At 35.4% G+C, this 19,530-nt stretch overlaps 2 protein-coding genes across 4 annotated transcripts in view; one reads left to right on the top strand and one right to left on the bottom strand.

The window, feature by feature from the left end:
- LOC127971833 (TBC1 domain family member 9B) overlaps positions 1 to 3,260 on the top strand; it is a 31,038-nt gene extending 27,778 nt beyond the window's left edge. For both annotated transcript variants that reach the window (XM_052575082.1, XM_052575083.1), the window contains one exon: positions 73 to 3,260. In XM_052575082.1, coding sequence (XP_052431042.1) covers positions 73 to 705 — 633 coding nt within the window. In that variant the 3' untranslated portion in view covers positions 706 to 3,260. The remainder of the gene's footprint in view (positions 1 to 72) is intronic.
- A 1,193-nt stretch (positions 3,261 to 4,453) lies between these two features.
- zgc:152774 (uncharacterized protein LOC553526 homolog) lies at positions 4,454 to 18,723 on the bottom strand. 2 transcript variants are annotated; one of them, XM_052575085.1, is made up of 17 exons: positions 18,557 to 18,723; positions 18,378 to 18,450; positions 16,947 to 17,079; positions 16,642 to 16,862; positions 15,732 to 15,879; positions 14,820 to 14,979; positions 13,659 to 13,787; positions 13,056 to 13,175; positions 12,716 to 12,819; positions 12,189 to 12,359; positions 9,632 to 9,751; positions 9,194 to 9,271; positions 8,935 to 8,974; positions 8,227 to 8,399; positions 7,072 to 7,675; positions 5,479 to 5,735; positions 4,454 to 4,699 (listed from the first exon to the last, which is right to left on the bottom strand). In XM_052575085.1, the coding sequence occupies exons 1-17, from the start codon at positions 18,596 to 18,598 to the stop codon at positions 4,549 to 4,551; spliced, it is 2,724 nt and encodes a 907-aa protein (XP_052431045.1). In that variant the 5' UTR covers positions 18,599 to 18,723; the 3' UTR covers positions 4,454 to 4,548. The 2 variants fall into 2 exon arrangements, with proteins under 2 accessions (XP_052431045.1, XP_052431044.1); XM_052575084.1 differs by having other exon boundaries at positions 4,454 to 4,702; positions 18,557 to 18,722.
- Positions 18,724 to 19,530: the final 807 nt, after the last annotated feature.

The raw sequence follows: 19,530 nt of genomic DNA, 5'->3' as shown, positions 1-19,530 counted from the left end.
AACCTAGTACTTCAGTGCTTTTGAACACCAGTATTAAGACTAAAACACATTGTTGTAATCGTGCAATCACAGGAGCAGTTCATTGAGATGTGTAAGACTCTCTACAACATGTTCAGTGAAGATCCCATGGAGCAGGAGCTGTATCACGGCATCGCAACAGTGGCGAGTCTCCTGCTGTGCATCGGAGAAGTGGGCAAGAAGTTCACCAACAACGGCAGCAAGAAAACTGAAGCCCAGCTGCCCTCAGCAGTCGACGCTCTGCAGCCGGAGAGGGAGGACTCGTCCGGGGAGGGAGGATCAGGACAGTCCCTGGTCTCCAAGGCCCTGGCAGAGGCGCAGCTAGAGACGCCACCTCCAACAGCTGCCGGCTCCGACGAAGAGGCCAAAGACGACACGTCCGTTTCGTCCTACTCCGTAGTGAGCGCCGGTTCGCTGCAGTGCGAGGACATCGCCGACGACACGGTCCTGATCGGCTGCATGAGCGGAGACGCGGTGGAGCGGAGGCAGGGAGGCGCGCCGGATGCCGACTGGTCGATCACGTTCGAGCAGGTTTTAGCATCGTTCCTGACAGAAACATCGCTGGTCGACTACTTCGAGAAAAAACACGACATCCAGAGCAAAATAACGGCATGCAAATCGCTGAGAGCCGTGGAGAGACAGACAAGTACGTCGAGCGATCATGATTTCTCTCTGAACACACACTGACCGGCTCATAAAAACATGCATGAACACATAAACATACACGTACTAATGCAAAACAAGTATATGTGTGTGTATATATGTCCGGTTACTCTCTATAGGAGTTTGATACTTCTGTGTCATAGTCAAAGAATAGTGTTTAAAATCCATCCCAGCAGCTTTCTATACAAGTAACCTCTGGAGTTTTAGATCCGATTAGACTGGGCTTCACCCTAGTAGCTGGTTTTTGGTTGGTTGAAGGCATCAGCTAGCAGGTCTGAAATAGAGGATTATAGGATATGGCCAACATAAATCTATATGTATCTGTATATTAAAGTGCTTCAGCTCATACAGATCAACAAATGAAACGTCACACTAAAATTATTTGATTTGCACACTCGTCTTAAGTCCCAGGTTGAAATATTCCGCACTAAAAGTGTACGTCACTAATGCTTTCTTGCATGTGTGCTATAGCTGGATATATTCTGTGTATTTGGCGGTAAGAAGTGTCCTTTCGGTGAAGAGTTCACCTTCTAGCTCTGCTCAGATTCACTTTAACCCCTCAGATGGAAACAGTTGTTCATTATTAGCTTTGGTTTAAAGCTGTTTCTGTGTGTTATAAATCAGCTTTACTGTTTCGAAGTAGGTCATTGCCTTACCGATCATATGTGTACAGTTGATGGAGGACGGCGTTGCTTGTTTTTGTTGTGGTGTTTTGTGAGGAAAGCACCATCATGTTCTATCAGATATTTGGTTGCTGGTAACTACACAAGCGGTACAGTGCTAGCTTATCTTCTTCATCCAAAATGTACCAGATTAATTTAGTGCTATAATAGCCTCTACAAATTAAAGCAGGAATCGTTTGACTTTTATTCTCCAAAAAATGTTTTTGCTGTCAGGCCAGAGTAAGCAAGTACAATCACTGGGCTTCATTCATAAAAAAAATCAAGCAGAGAGAATTCAATTACTTAACAAAATTAAAAATTAAATAAATAATTAAATGAAACATTCATAAATTGTATTGAATGCACAATGCAAACAACATTTGTAAGTGTATGCAAATTGATGCACTGAACTGAAAATAATCATTCAAGAAATCATGTAAACTGTTGAATTAATCATGCAGTTATTGAACTGTTTTACAATTTTTTTATGCATTGTGTGTTAAATTAAAAGCAAACATTCAGTATGCATTCAGTTGTTGCATCGAATAAAAACTGCATAGGAAATTCTATTTACATAAAATGATGAACTTGAATTTTGGAAAACCATACTTATAAATAATAGATTAATTTTTAATAGATTAATAGATTAATAAATTAATAGATTAATCAAATTAATTTAAAATATCTTAATGTTTGCATATTTTATGTACATTTATGCACTGAATTAAAAATCAAGTTATCATCATGTAATTAAATAAATCATTATGTAAATTACTGAATTTAATTCAGTGCATGAATTTACAGTTTTGCATTTAAAAAAACTTTCAACATTGTTGCATTGAGAAAAAAAAAATCTCATCTATGTGAAATTATATTTAGAAAAATTGATGTTTGAATTTACTTTATGCATTCTTAAATCATAACATTTAAATTAAATATATATATATAAAAAAGAAAAATCTTTTTTTTTTCTTCTAACATTTTTGCTTGTGTTTTATAAATGAGGCCCTGTTACATGTATTTTGAGAACATGCGGTAACATTTCCATTTCTTGGTCGTCATGTTTCCTTTTTATCAAATGAAGATGGAGAAACTCAGCCATAACATGATGTTCTAGAATAGAAAATCTTATTTTAGGCCTGAGTGTGGATGCCTGCTTTCAGTCAGATGTAGTTGAGCTTCTTAACCTGTAAATAGTTGCACATCATCACATTACAATATCAGAAGTTTTAACATCAAACCGTTTGCAGTGATCGTTCTTGTTTGTTTATATTCATGTATCGCTCTGCTTTTGTTTGACCTGTCACCTGTCATTTGTTTCTATTCTATATTTGTGATTTTTAACAGTTGCTTTTGTACTAAGTAACCTAGCTTTAAATTAAGCTTGTTCAGTTAAAAAAAAAAAAATTCTGAAAGGCTTCAGTATTAATTCTCCGATGTTTAAAGAGCTTTAACATGATTTAATTTGGGCAGAATTTAGAAAGCAGTAGAAATTAGACATTTTAAATCAGAGATGCAGCATTAAAATATGTTTTAAAATTGGACTCGTTGATTTAAAACATCAGTTCATCTCCGCTCTGAAAAACACTTTTGTCATTTGAATCTGAATGTGAATGAATCTCCCGCTCCTGCCACGTGACCTCTGTCTAACTGTGAATATAACCGGCTTCACTTCACTGTGTTTCTAATTAACTGTGTTAATTAATGCACAGAATATCACTGTTTTCACTTTCATCCTGCATTTTTGCAAAATGAGTGAATCTTGTTCTCTTGCTGTCGGGTTTCTATTTCTGTAGGCTTCTGTCTGTGCCCTGCAGTTCTTACCTGATGTCCACTCATTTAAAAGTTGTTTTAAAACCTATTGTCATGAAACCAGTATTGTGAAATATTATGTAATAAAAATCAAGTTAAGGAAAATCTGAGTGTATTTAGTCTTTTCATGCACATTGTCCAAAGTGCGACAAACCTTGTAACCGCAGTCATAACTGAAAGAAATGTGCCAAGAAACCTCTTCCAAAATAAAGCACTGATGACTTTTATTATATAATGAACAAGAGGAAAATGACCCGAAGTGAAATGTTGCATTAGTATCTTTTCATCAGCGGATACATTTTTGTATTAAAAAGTCATTTAAAAAAGATAATAGAAACTGTTATAATTATAGAAAAATAATAATACAAAAAATGTTTGCATTAAACACTTCATTGAACAGTTCACCCAAAAGTGAAAATGTACTTATCTTCAGGCCATCCAAGATGTAGATGAGTTAGTTTCTTCATCAGATTTGGAGAAATGTAGCATTACATCACTTGCTCAGCAATGGATCTTCTGCGGTGAATGGGTGCCGTCAGAATGAGAGACAAACATCTGATAAAAACATCACAATAATCCACACCACTCCAGTCTATCAATGTGTTTGTAATAAAAATCAATTAACCAAGACATTTTTTACTTGTAACCATAGAGACAATTTTGCTTTCATGAGTGAAAAAGTTTGAAAGTTTCGTCTGAATCGGCTGTTTTGACTCTCATTCTGACGGCACCCATTCACTGCAGAAGATCCACTGGAGAGTATCAACTGATGTAATGACAGATGTCTCCAAAAATTTTTACCATCAAGAAACACTCATTTTCATCTCGGATGACCGGAGGATGAGTACATTTCAGGCCATCTTTTTTGTTTTTATTTTTTATTTGGTGTGAACTGTTCCTTTAAAAATAGCAAGTTTAAATATACATATCAAAAAGCTTCCTGCAGATGCGTGTATTTACAGTAAGCGCTAGAAGAGCAATGCAGCTGAACAGAGAACTGATGAAGTGTTTGTGTGAAACCTCAAATGTCTGTGACATGATTGTGAAAGTAGTTTAACTTGCAGCACTGGAGAGACAACGAGTGTTTCGGTCAGAGCCATGCATGCAACATTCAAGTTAGAAGAATGTGGGCTTTGAGAGTATTTATTCAGTTGTGTTTGTGTGTGAAATGTAATGTATAGTAGCTTTAACTTGCAATATAATTTGCTTATGAAAAAGAAGACCTTTTAATGCTGTTTTTTTCCACGCACCAATTTTGCAGTGAGCGATCTGTCATAATTCTGTCCTTCCAACCTCTGCCTTCTGTTCGGTTTCAGACAAATAGTCTTTTTTTTTTTTGATCCCAAATGCTTGTGTTATAAGACAGCCATTGCTCTGTAATCCGGTTGAAAAATCACAGGTTGTTGGCTTGTATGATCTGCTGTAGGATGCTGTCTACATCATTCGTGTCGTAGCTGATTCCCTGCATATCCAGGTTTGGTAGGATGGAGGATAATAATGCAACCACATTCTGACGGACAGACCGCAACCTCTCCAGCGTCACACTGCTGTCAGGAAGCAACGACAGAGACATGTTCATATTAGTACATGTGTGTGTAATATATATACATATTTAATGCACAATAGCATTTATTTGATTAAAAATACTATAAAATTTGTAAAAAAATGATTACAATAAAACTGTTTACTATTTCAATATATTTAACATTTTTGTTCATTCCTGTGATCAATTTACTCCAAAAATCAATCCAGTCTTCAGTATATGATCCTTGAAAAATCATCCATTGCTCCTCAAGAAAGATTTCTGATTATTATCAATGTTTCAAACTCTGTTTTTTTTTTTTTAAATGTGATACATATGAAAATAAAAGCATTAATTTAAACTAAAATGTCTTGCAATATTATACGTCAATACTGTCACTTTTGATCAACGTAATGTCTTCTCGCTGGAAAAATTTTTGTCCTTCCAAAAAAAAAAAAAAAAAAAAAAATATATATATATATATATATATATATAAACCCAAATATTTAATAAGAAACATTTAAGAAAAATTATAATAAAAGACATAACTATCACTTTTGATCAATACTTGCTGAATAAAAGTATTAATTTTATGTAAAAACATGAATTTATATATTGATATATAAACTACACAAACATACATTATTTACATACATCTATTTTTATATATATATATATATATATATATATGTATTAAAAACAAATATTGTTGGACAATAGAAAATAATAATAATAAATGTACTGTAAAGATAAGATCTGACTTGTATCTCATCTCTTGTGCAGACTCATCGTCACACACACCTATTGTACGTGTGGTTGGGTGTGTTGGTGCTCTGGTCTCTCCTGTCCTCGGTGTCTCTCTCTGTCTGTCTCACTCGGTTCAGCAGTTGGTCTCTCTCTGTTCTCAGCTCGGTCAGATCAGTTAGCAGTCTCTGGTTCTCACTCTGGAGTTTGGCTAATGTCTTGCTCCAGTACAGCTCATCCCTCGGACTGGTTTCGGCCTCCTGCTGGATGGGGGACGAACTGGATGGAAGCCTGTTGGCCTGTTCCTCTGGTTTCTACAAAATTGATTAAGAACGATGAGTTTATTCACTGTTGTGTGCTAGTGATTAATTATGGTGTCACTCTGATTAAAAACTACACATAGGGCTTTACTCATCTTTCATGATTTAACAAACAAATCAGCTTTCTCACAAGACAAACTGATAACTCAAAACTAATTAACAAATTAATTGGGAATAACAAATTCTATATAACTCGACGATATGCAATATAGATCAAATCTCAAGTGCATGATTATGATGTCAAAAATATAATCTATATTATTGCCAAAGCAGTATATTAAAGGGGTCATATGATGCAATTTCAAGTTTTTCTTTCTCTTTGGATTGTTACAAGCTGTTTGTGCATAGATAAGATCCCTCCATGCCCTTCTGAAACACTTTGTTTAAACACGACCCCCACATGTCTACATCACTGTGTTCACACATAGAAAGAAGGCTTAACTTTTATTCTCACTTTTGCCACATCCGCCGCTGTGTGCTTCTTGTGAAAGTGAAACTACTTAGTTTGGTCTTCCAAAAGAGGATACGACTAGAAATCAGTGGTTAAGTTGTAATCACAACACCGTTCCAGAACAGTTCAACCCAGATATTCAGATGTGTGCAGCGCATTCCTGATCCTGGGAATGTTGTTTCTATAAAGTGGGGCAGTTCCAACTTTGCAAGGACAGTCTGGCTGTTCTGACTCCCAGTCTGTAAGTATGTTTTCATATTTGAAGAATTTGCTACTCATATATATATATATATTAATTCTAAATATAATTGCTACTATATATATATTAATTCTGGTTCTAATGTGGAGGGGTTATTAGCAAAAATTTAAGTTTGCTTATTATACCTTATGGCTGATCTTTACAAAAATTGGTACACATGATAATTTTCACAAGATGTACAAATATATACATTTTTTTAACAGTTGGCCATTCAGATTTGACATTAACCAAATCAGAACTTTTTTTATTGTGACAAAATATAACTATATTATCGCCCAGCTCTAATCTGCATTGTAAAATATTGATATCATGATTTATATATATATTATTTATATATATAACTATATATATAGATAGATCGATATATTACATAATGTTGTATATGTATTCTAAATATATAATACATTTAATAAATAAACATAATGAGATAAACTTTTGTTTTTGCTTAACGCAAGGATTTAGAAGAAACAAATTTTGATTCTATCACTAGGGCGATCTTCAGAAAAATAGGCATACATACTAATTTTAACAAGATGCACAAATATATTAACTTTTATATCAGTCAGCCACTTGGGTCTAGCATTAGCCAATTAAATTTGATTGGCTGCTGGATTCCTTACCTGACAAACAGAAAGTTCCTCCCTCCTAGACTCATTTGACATTGGGTTCAATCTTTCTGCATTTTGGTCACATAACACTGAATCACCCGTGGTGACATCAGAAGGCCCGCCCCCTTCCGCCTCCGTCACCAAGGCAACCTCTGGCTCACGGATGCCCAGGATTCTTTTCAGCCGCTTGGCTTCCCGCTCCAGCTGAGCGAGTCTATGAGCAAGCGCTGCACGGTCCGAGCCGTCTACGGGTAACGGCGACACGGGCTGAAATCCCGGCCGGCTGAGAGGAGTGACGACCACTGTCTGAGCCATGGTTGTGGAGGCGTGTGGTGAGAGCGGGTGAGGGGGGATCCTGGGCTGGTCTTTGGGCATCTGCGGACCTTGAGAAGTCTGGGGCTCAACGGGGCCCTCAAGTACAGCGGCTTCCAGCTGAATCGTGTCCTCCTGAGCCACTGTATCCACCGCTGGTGATGTGCTGCTGTTTGTCTCTGATCCTTCATGAGCTTTGTCTGGTGTTTCTGTCTCTTCCTCAGATGGGACGTCTGGAGCTTCAGCATGGTCTGGGGACTTATTGCCCTTTTCAGTGTCTGAATATATTTCTTTCCTTCTTTTTCTAAAAAAAAGTGAGCAAAGTTAATTCAAAATGCTAAAAGCTATGCTAAAAGTAAATCTGCAAATTTCCTATGCAGGACCCGCTAAAGTGTAAACACAGCTTTAAATGTTCATGTTTAAAGACCAGTTATATTGTAAAAAAGAAATAATAATCTTCACAATTTTTTTACATAAATGTACTTTTAATAAGTTATTCGTTCAAGTTAATTCATTAATTTGATTAAAAAAATGTTGTTTTGTGAAAATTTTTGTGAAAATTTGGTATAACCTCTATATTATATTTTCTGTATAATTTATATATAAAATATATATTAAAAGTTTCCTGAATAATAAGATATCTGGTTTAAAGTCACAGTTGAAGGTCACTCTAACACCCTTTGATACTGTAGTTTGTTGTTTGTCACTACCACAGCAACCCGACGATGTTTGTTAAACATGTTAAATGTACTGCCATGCATCTGCATTTGTGCACTTGCTTCCTTCCTAATGATGAGCGACTGCAAAAGTGATTCTTTAATGTGGGTAAATGGCCGAGTTGTGTATCTGTCAGACCTTGGGGAGGGTGAAGCCTCTTCTTCTTCTTCTTCTGTGACAACAACGCTTACTCCATCCTCATCTGTATCCTGTGTATCTGTCGTCATGGTAACGGTGACCTCATCCTGCTTGCTATCTGATGCAGGTTCAGATAGTCCTCGACAGAGAGGACGCACTGGGCTTTTACTCATCTACAACACAAACACACACTTATTATGGTTTGATATGAGATCAATGTGTCAAAACCAAAATGAGAAGTGATATTTCACATGAGTGTACGTAATTTCTATAAATGGCCACATAACTGCAGCCATTAGAACCAATGAATAACATATAGTTTCTTATATAAAATAATACCTTTTTTCTCCATAAATCAGAGAGATTATATTAATTATCTACCAAGGACAGCCTGACTGTATTGGTTCTCTTGGCAAACTACAGTATCAATATACTGCAGTTTCCCAAAAACTGACATGCGCACCAACAATTTATGTTTGCATAGGCAAAGCCCTCAAATTCATATTTGTACGCATTGTTTGTCATGTCTGCCACATGCAAAAGAAGACGGCCGCATGCAGACCTACAGAAAACCTTTATACAGACCAAACACAGACAACTGAATCAACAAGCCCACAGCGAGTGTGACACTCGTGAGAGTCAGAAACTCAAGTTCCTGTCCTGAGAAACGAGTACTTCCTCATCTGACACACAAACAGAGGTCAATACCTCCAGAGATCTTCCTCTTCTCTTGATGGAGGCATGTTCCCTGCGCACAACAAAACACACATTAACACCGCATGCATTCATCCTCGAATTGCAGGTATCTGAATATGGAGCCACAGCATTATTGTAAAGATTGTGCTAAAGTTTTAATAAAGATTTAAGTAAGATTTAAGATTTAGGTCTTTCTGCTTCAATTTTTTTTTTTTGTAAATGTAAAATTTATTTAAAAAAATGTTTTGGAGGTGCAGGAACAATTCTTAACTGTTTTTTGAGTGTTTTTTCATAGCTGGGTGTTGTGACTTCAGCATTTTCCTCCGTATCCTCCGGTAACAGACAGCTCCTTCACATGAAAAGCACAAGAATATATAAGACATAATTTGAAATTGAATAAGTAGTGTGTGGTTTACAGCATGCTATGCAATATACAGATTTACAGCTTCTAATCAAGCTGCATGTTAAAACAGCAAACAAATACAGTAGCATTTTCTAATCCTTTAAATTTTTTAATGCCACATTCTGGCAAATCGGGTCATCTGGATACGTCATTCAGACAGAAAACTTGCTTAATGCTATACATTACATTACAATACATCAACACTATACATACTGTAGTGGATATATAATATGTGTAGCATACTAGTAGTACTGGATTCTGAACATATCAGTTTAATTTCAAGTAATCAATCAGGCATAGACTCACCGTAAACTTGGTATTGGGTGCATGCAGCATTTGAACGGATCAGGAACGCTTCCAGCAAATAGGTGAGTGCTGATTCCTCTCCACTTCAAACACTCTTCACACTGAATCCACGTCACATCACTTCAGACACAAGAAAGCCATTAATACACCAGCTCAACTTGTTGTGTGTGGAGTTTTTATATATATTTTGTAGTGCTGTCAAAACTGTCATCCAAAATAAAAGTTTGTGTTCTTATGCTGTCAAACTGATTAATCGTGATTAACTGCATCCAAAATAAATGTTTGTGTTCTTTTGGTGTCAAACCGATTAATCGCAATCAATCGCATCCAAGTTTGTTCTTATGCTGTTAAACCGATTCATTGTGATCAATCGCATCCAAATTAAAAGTTTGTTCTTATGCTGTTAAACCGATTAATCGCATCCAAATAAAAAAATGTCTTATGCTGTTAAACCGATTAATCGCGATCAATCGCATACATTTAAAAAATTTGTTCTTATGCTGTTAAACTGATTAATCGCGATCAATCGCATCCAAATTAAAAGTTTGTTGTTATGCTGTTAAACCGATTAATTGCGATCAATCGCATTCAAATTAAAAGTTTGTTCTTATGCTGTTAAACCGATTAATTGCGATCAATCGCATCCAAATAAAAAATTTGTTCTTATGCTGTTAAACCGATTAATCACGTTCAATTGCATCCAAATTAAAAATTTGTTCTTAGGCTGTTAAACCGATTCATTGCGATCAATCGCATCCAAATTAAAAGTTTGTTCTTATGCTGTTAAACCGATTTATCGCATCCAAATTAAAAATTCGTTCTTATGCTGTTAAACCGATTAATCGTGATCAATCACATACAAATTAAAAGTTTGTTCTTATGCTGTTAAACCGATTTATCGCATCCAAATTAAAAATTAGTTCTTATGCTGTTAAACCGATTAATCGTGATCAATCACATACAAATTAAAAGTTTGTTCTTATGCTGTTAAACCGATTAATCGCGATCAATCGCATCCAAATTAAAAGTTTGTTCTTATACTGTTAAACCGATTAATCGCGATCAATCGCATCCAAATTTAAAGTTTGTTCTTATGCTGTTAAACCGATTAATTGCGATCAATCACATTCAAATTAAAAGTTTGTTCTTATGCTGTTAAACCAATTAATCGCGATCAATTGCATCTAAATTAAAAGTTTGTTCTTAAGCTGTTAAACTGATTAACTGCTATACACAGTGCACATACATATATTGACTAATCACAAACTTTTCTTTTAGATGCATTTAATGCATCTTCCATCGGAGACCAGGGTTCGAGCCCCGCTCGGAGCGAGTCGTTGCTGCTGCTGCTCTCATTCAGTTTCAGCCTCGGGATCTGATTCTGGATCATAAATAAACGGCTGAATCTGACTGTTATCCATGGTTTGTTTTGGGTGATGATTTTTTCCTCACGGTAATGTCACAGCTTCCAAACGCTCTCTACGCAAAAGCCTACTGGCGCTCGTGATTCTTTAGCTCCGCCCACACGTCACACCTCCAGTCGGTCGTGTTTTTCCCGGGAAAAATCGGTACAGACTATCTTTCTCTTATGAATATAATAAAACTAAAGACTTTTTGGAGTTATGAAGGATGCAGTACTACTCTATAGGTACTCAAGATTAACAGGATATTGAGTGAAAACTAGCATTTCACCCCCCCCCCCCTTTAAGGGTTTTACTTGAAAGGTGGTTGCAAACAAATGGCTAATGGCATTACTTACTTTCTATATTTTACTATTTTCTATATATTTCTGAATTTTTTTCCCTATCTTTTAAAAAATACATTTTCAAAATCTGAATATATTTAAAAAAAAATATTTACAATTTTTTTGCCCTCTATAATTTCAATCCAAGAAAATACGTAACTTTTGTTGTCTGTAACGTGCATAAATTTTTAATAAAAACAAAAATGACTAATTGTATATTTTTGTCTCTGAAAAACATTTTGAAATATATTTTGGTTTATTAAGATTGAAACTAAATATATTTTCACTTTCAAATAAAAATCTATATTTAATTACGCTTTACCGTTTATTAATAAAAAAAGATTATTATAATGAAAAAATATGTAAGTATCAAACTTTGTCAAAACAATCAAATGAACACTATCCATGTATTTTGTATTGTTACATTTTTGCAAAGCTTATAAAACAAAGCCTCAGTTTTGTTTTATGGGAACCTCGCAGACATCACAGATATGAACCATGCTACTACTTTAGCTCTGTGATTAACAGTTTCACATTTCTCAGCACCGCCCACCTGCATTTAAGAGCTCAACTCGACCTTTGCCATCACAAGACGCTTTTTTTGTCTGTATGTTTCTGTTATGCATGTACGTGCGAGGTTTGTGGTCTAACAGACAAATAGTCTGACAATAGCTTTTAGCAAGTTAAGTTCATTTTTTTACCCACAAACCCATGGTACTATTCTGACCATCTGACTAACTGATCCCCAACAGAGCAAAGCAGGCTCCACCACAACACTGTTGTGTGAAACGTTTTGGAGGAAAACAATCATACACTTCTTCTTCCTCCTCCTCTTCTTCTTCACCATCCTCTTCGTCTGTTTCCTCAGTATCTCCTTCCTGGCTTTTCCTCTCTAAGGCTTGAAACGCTCTCTCTTTTGCTTTCTTTTCCTTCTTTTCACGCCAGTAATCGTTCAGTTTGAGACCAAGAGCAGCTAGTGTCAGTCTATGAGGAATGCAGAAATAAAAGGAAGTTAAAATGAAAATAACACATAAAATTATATATATATATATATATATATATATATATATATAATTTTAATATTATATAATTGTTTATATTTTAAATTAGAAAATCATTTTTAATTAATTAAAAAAAATAGTTCTTTGATTTGTATTGTGAACTCTATACTTAAACCTATTATATGTGATCAGCTATACAACAAAATATTCAGTTTCACCAAAGCTTGTTTCTCTGTGGCTGTAGATTTGAATTTATTGTCAGTCTGACATTCAAATGAGCTGGTATTGGAGCCGGACGGCGCTGGAGGTTAAAGTTTTTGGCGAGTTTCTGAAATGCACCTGTACTCTTTGGTGTACTCAAAATCCTGCTTGTTATGAGCAGGCTTGAGGAAGTTACACTCGATCACTCCGATGACCCCGACCCCTGACCTTTGACCTGACGACTGAAGGAGAGAGATGGGAAGTGAAACATGATGATACTTGAACCAAACAATTACTGTTTACGTCATCTGGAGTAAGTTATAACCAGGCCCAGACACAATCTATTAAAGTTTTCTGCATTTTCTGTGCGGAATTTGTGGAGATTTCTGTGGAATAGATAACAATTACATGAAATACATGTGCAGATTATGTGTGGACCTGCTTATATCTCGTATCCCGACATGAATGGATCCAGTACCTTGATTTGGCAGCCAACTTTCTCATGGGCCTTTATCAGTCTGTTTTTATGGTACATCATAATTCCATAGTGCTCCTTATTTTTCAGGTTGAATCCAAAAGTTATCTTCACTCTCTCATTCTGAGAGTCATGTTTAAAGAAAACACTTTTGAGTCAAATATAGTTTGACTAGGGTTTATGGGGAAAAAACACAGTGATAATTAATCAGTTAATTTACTTAATTTCAAAATCCTGGTGTGCAAGTAAAAAACAGAAACGGGTAGAGCAGGCAGGGTTATTACAGTTACCTATAAAAATTAAACATTGTTTCTTAAAATAGATGTTAACTCATATTAAAATAAATTAGTTGTCTAATTTAACATTTCACATTTCCATTCGGTTTAACCTTATGTACTTGAATAACTAAAACTAAAACTTAAATAAATTTGAGTGTAAAAAATATAATTTCTACAATTTTAACTAAAGGTAAAAATAAAACAAAAATCTATTAAAAATATTAATAAATACATATTTTAAAAAAAATTAAAAGACCAAAACAGATTACTAAATTTTTTAATAAAAATTATGAAAAATACGAAACTCAAAACTCTAGTAGAAGGATACGATGAACTGCGGTTTATAGACATCATTCTCGATCATGGACAGACTCTTGGCAATCAGCTTGGTCTGAACTTTCTTCTGTCTCAGAATGATCTGAATCCTGGGCTTCAGGTAAAGGATACTGAGATACGCCTGGAATGGCAGACAGAGAAATTACATTTGTGTTGGTGTTTATTTTTCCAGTTAATTCTCAAATGTATTTCCATTTAAATCAAGGACACATATCAAACTGTCCTTGAGTGAGATAAAACATATTCAAAAGTTCCTCCCCGGACCAAAATATAGCATTTATAGAAAACAAGCTGTACAAATGTCCAGTAACATTCAGACATCAGTATTTGGCATACATATGCTGTATTTCGTAGGTCTTAAACAACAAACAAGCATTTGAGCCGGTTCCATCATCCTGAATTCAATGGCTTTTTGAAGTTTTTGGTCACCGAACAGGTACAGCGGTTTTACAGCCTCATAGTCACACTCAGTTAACTATTCTACACAAACTATTCTAACTCATACTTTCATGTAAAACGATTTTTTTTTTTTAAGTAAGTCTTAAAAGAGTTAACAATGGTGAAATTGAAGTCATGTGACCGTGGCGTACATTGCTTAAAGATTACACTCAGCATTTTAATGCTGCCAATCTGTACTTAGTCTTCAAAATTCATTTAAATTGTGTTCATTTGTGAAGATTATCATGATGTATCATAAACTTTTGTTGACCTCAGAGCTTATTGTCTGGAATAATCCAAAATCCAATGGAAAAATTCTAATGGGGTTTTGTCAAGGGAATCAGGCTGATGCTAATACATATATATATATATATATATATATATATATATATTTTTTTTTTTTTTTCTTTATAAAAAATGTTTTAAATAACATTTGGTACCTCAGTGGAAAAAGTAAATAATAAAAAAAGTCTAAGATTTGAAGACTGTTTCTGATCTTTATCTCCGCACCATAAAGTTACTTTAGAGTCTCAAATTCACAAGTTCACACTGTGGCACTGTATTATCATTCTCTCAGCTCCACCTAAAGTTCACACACACACACACACACACACACACACACATACATATTTGCATTCACACTGTAAAACAACTACAGCCCATAAATATCAGGAAGTTTCTTGCTCTGTTGGCCATTTCTTTCTCTCTCACTCACTCTGAGAGAAAACTCCATCTCAGGGACGCTGTTACTGTCTCTGCGGTGCTTGTAATAATCTCTCCTCCATTTTCCTTGTGTCTCCTCCGACCGGATCTCTGGCAGACGGATGTCCTCCGCATCCGTGTCAAAGTCAAACTCCGGCTTTCCATCTTTATTTCTGTGATAGAAGGTTGTAAAAAATTTTTAAAGACAAAAATGATTCAAAATCATTCCGTATTTTTGCATTTAAGTTAGAAAGAGAAATATATTTGGATGCAAATAAAATGGTTCATATGTAAAAGAGTTATGCTGATTACATTTGCACTTGGCCAACTTTTTTTTTTCATCCTAAGCGAGAAAAACACTTTATCAGTTTCAGATAAAGCATACTCGCATATTGCATTTACTCTACTGCATTTAGGAAGTGGCTAATAAACATATATCACAAAATCTACCATTCAAAACAACAAAAAAAAGTTCATCGAATAAAGTGAAACTGTAAAAGTCCTGATATCTATGGAAGCAAGGCTGCAATTTTATCTGGCATTTTGGACTTTAAACAAGTAAGAATTGTGAGATAGAAACAAAAATGCAAGTAAACACAGAAATGTGATTAGAAAGTAGTCAGTTGCATATCTGACTCCTTATATATGCTATTTGTTAGATTTGAGAGAATCACATGCTTTAGGGTGATTAAAATGACTTGATTTGTTAACCTAAGCAGTTCAAGGTTATATTCAAAACAAACACAAATCAGGAGTGTGTTGTCACGACAGAGTCAGTACACTCACCTGCATGAAACATGTAAATTACATGCAAATTAATTATGATACTGAACATAATGGTTCTCCTGTCTGCATTTGCTCTGTAACGTCATCTTTCACTACGACTGACCACATCCATGCTCTGGTGAACTACCAGATGACAGACCTGCGGATGTTCCAGATGAGTATCTTGGTTCCTTTTTTGCCCTGAATGGAGTCTAGCTGCTCTTGTAACTCAGAGACACTCTGGAAGAGAGAATATTTCAGGATGGCTCTCAGACTTGCCTCTGAATCCTCTGTTACCACCAGCGCCTGTGAGGCAGGAGTTAAAGGCAATGCTTTGTCCCACTGAGACATCCGTTTAAAGTCTTTATGCACAGAGTGCATGAATATGCATGCAAAACAAATACATGCATCTCATTTTTTCTGTATGTACATATATGCATATAGTCTACTTTTTGTATGCAAAGAGTACATGCACATGCATGCAAAACAAATGCATGCATCTTAATTTTTTCTTTAAACCTCCTGTCGTGTATTTGACTCCCATTAATTTTCAAACTGTTCAAAATACTGGTTAAAATACTTATTTCTTCTCGGAATTTGGTGAAAATTTCTCATTTATGGTCAAGAATGTGCAAGCAAAGTTCTGCCACATGGATATGTTTTGAAAAGGCTATACAACATTTTTTTTATTGTTAGGACTTTTGTGTTTGGGTCTCATTGACTCCCCTGTCGACCCCTATTTTGCTTTCCATGCGATTAACACTTTAAAGAACACTAAAATATGAAGTTAAATTCAAGACTCAAAGTTTACTCGAAATTAAGAATCGTCTTCTGAATCAGCCAAGAAATACATATTATTTCTCACCTATTTTATTTTTTGTAGTGTCCGACGAGCTAGAATAGACACTTTCTGTTTTTATATGAATATTTAGTGTTTTTCAAAGTGATTTTTGGCCAACTGTATGCAAACAAATGTGAGTTAGTTTGTCCCCAAACACAAAAGCTTTTGAACACAACAGGAGGGTTAATCAAACAGAGAAAGTCTATATTTTTACTGAACAGAAGGATATTGGTCTGTTGGTTGAATGGGGCTATGGGTACGATCACAGCCTGAGCTTTAATGGCCTGTAAGAAGCTTTGAGACAACATGCCCACGCTCTGACAGCCGCCATTTTTTGTGAAGATCAGAGCATCGCGGCCAAGACGCATTGAACCCGACTTAAAACCGTTTCCGTATACGCCGATGGGCTGATGACTGCTTTTACTGGAGCCTTTCTCTGTGAATCCAAAGCTGTAAAAAAAAATGAAATACCTTTTCACAAAATGTCTCTCCTCAAAAAGATTTGAGGCATCATCCGTGTCTGTTTTCACATACCTGAGCATTTTGTGCAGTTTGTTGGGTGTCATACCGCTCCCGTTGTCCATAAAACTGAGGCACAGCTGTTCTCTGACCGTCACAACATCAATCCAGATGTTCTTGGCTGTGACTCCTGGGTCAGATGCATTATCTACAACACACGCAGAGAAAAGTAGCCTAAATAATTAGAGTAGTACAGCTGCATTAGTTCTTGTACATGCACAACATGCATGAGCACTTTCAGTTTTCTCTTAAACTGCGAGCCATTGCAAAAAGGCAGATCTCTAAATATAACCTATAACCTACAACCCTAAAAACAGACACACAAACCGTTTAACAGGAAGCCAAAAGGAAACTGCAGAAATATTAAGACGGATTTTGTTAAACCTCAAATCTTGATCATTAAGTGATCAAAAGCGAGCACGACAGGAGCGCAGTTTCCTGACACCTGTCTCTAACGGTACTGAGATCCGATCCTGAAAGCTTTACATATTTCCATCAGCCTTTACCATAAACCATCAATCCTGGCACAGAAACCGCAGTGTGCAGTTTATCACGGTTTCACAAACACAAGCGACGCAATACTTTCATTAGTCTTCATTTGAACACTACATCTATAACGCTAGTTTTAGTAAACCCAACAAACCTATTTTTAACAAATGCTTTCCTTGTAAAGTGTTAGTTTGTCTTCACATACATTCTTTTATTTGCCTTTATGCATTTGCAGATGAACGGAATCAGTTTTTGCATTCACTGGGATGCGAAACCAATCTTAGTGTTCCTCTAGGGACATTAAAACGCTTGATGTGAAAAATGCTTAACGTGGTTTAATATAGGCTACTAATACAGTGATATTAACAGACCAAACTCACTAAACATCATCTGATTTTTTATAGATAGTATACTTTATTAGTATGATGTTTAGTGAGTTTTACACTTAACGTGTTATTAAACTTGTTGAGATCATATTCAGAGCTCATCTGAGTTTTTGTAGATAGTATACTTTATTAATATGATGTTAAGTGAGTTTGGTCTGTTAATATCAGTCTTAGTAAATTAATCCACTTTAAGCATTTTTCACGTTTGCATTTTTCACGTTAAGCGTTTTAGAATGTCCCTTATGTCCCTCTATTCTGTATTTTACTGTTAAATGCAATGACATTGAGACACTGTATGTGCTCGTATCCACTATGCATTTAGTCCAAACGCAACTTTACAGCGCAAAATGAATTATGAATGTTGAGTTTTAACATTACGCCACTAATTATCATTAAAGCATTGAGTAATATACTGTAGTTTGCCTTAAAAGAGCTGCAACAGGTGCGCACGTGATGCGCGTATTTATTGTCTATGAGATTAGCGGAAGTTTAAACCGAAAGTATCGCCAGTTTCTGCCTAAACCTGAGTTTGTTCCTCTTGAATTGATGGATTCATTTGTGTTCTGCTCACCGATGAGTTCCGCGACCGCACTGAAGGGCCATGTGTGACTGGTGGAGTTGCTGTCCAGGTACGACGGGCTCATCTATAAAAACAACATCACGCAATATAATCATCGTAAAGAACATCGCAGAGCGTGAGAAGAGACTTTAGAGAAGTTAAGACTTTAGAGAAGTTAAGAGTCTACTCACAGAGCTCAGCCGGATCCCGTGCTCGCTCAGTCTCGCCATCATGAGAGTTAAAACACGCGTCAGATGAAAAGAGATGCAGATGGTTCATTCTTCCTCCTTCGGCGTCTCTGTGTGTGTGTGTCTGCGTCTGCTTGTGTGTGTGTGTGTGAGACTGTGTGTGACGTGACACTCCCACCCAGAGCTCCACAGAGCACATCTCATCTGCACACCTTTTTTTTTCCTTCTTTTTAAAGTTTGTTTTGTTTTTCATAATTTACTTTATATATAGTATAGCCACGATTAATATATATATATATATTAATACTATATAATTAATAGCTATATAATATAATGCCAAAACATGAAATAATGTATTTAAATAAATACATTTCATTTTTGTAGTAACCCCTATTAAAGAAGATGATATTAGTAAGGTCATTTATAAAAACATTTCATATAAAATACAGCCTATTAAAAAAAATGTATATTTTTTACACGTTATCAGATTTCGTTTTATAGGCTATCATCTTCTTTAATAATGGTTACTACAAACATGAAACAACAATTAAATTATTTATTTATTTGAATACTTTATTTCATATTTTGGTATCACAATATATATTAAATGATAGCAAATATGCTGCTAGTAAGAACCTAGTTGTAATAAGTGGGTGCCAGGGTGTTGTGTGTGGTTATCAGGTTGTATAAGTTGTTGCTATTATGTTGTTATGTGGCTACTGAGCTGTTTTGAGCAGTTTGATGGGATATTTCATATTTTAGCATTGCATGTTAAAATATTAAATGATAGCAAATACATTGTAATTTTTAAAGTGAATGTATTGTGCATTGTACACACACACACACACATACATACAGTACTATATCATATATGACTGTTTTTATTATTTGTAATTATATGATTATGTATTTGTTGTGTCTGTGTAATTTATGTCTCGGGTAATATAAAAACATCATATATGATTTCACTGGCCAAA

Source organism: Carassius gibelio, chromosome B14 (genome assembly GCF_023724105.1).
Source record: "Carassius gibelio isolate Cgi1373 ecotype wild population from Czech Republic chromosome B14, carGib1.2-hapl.c, whole genome shotgun sequence".
Lineage (NCBI taxonomy): Eukaryota > Metazoa > Chordata > Actinopteri > Cypriniformes > Cyprinidae > Carassius > Carassius gibelio.
Note: the sequence above shows the minus strand (reverse complement) of the source record. Positions and strands in the feature narration are given on the sequence as shown.

Bases quoted from the DNA above. Each gene is read 5' to 3' on its own strand.
- zgc:152774 (XM_052575084.1), bottom strand. From the start codon at position 18,598: ATGATGGCGAGACTGAGCGAGCACGGGATCCGGCTGAGCTCT. The intron at 9,272-9,631 runs GTGAGTCTATGC...TTTCATGTGAAG, and splicing joins CACCCAATACCAAGTTTACG to GAGCTGTCTGTTACCGGAGG. The intron at 8,975-9,193 runs GTTAAGAATTGT...TGTTGTGCGCAG, and splicing joins GAAAAAACACTCAAAAAACA to GGAACATGCCTCCATCAAGA.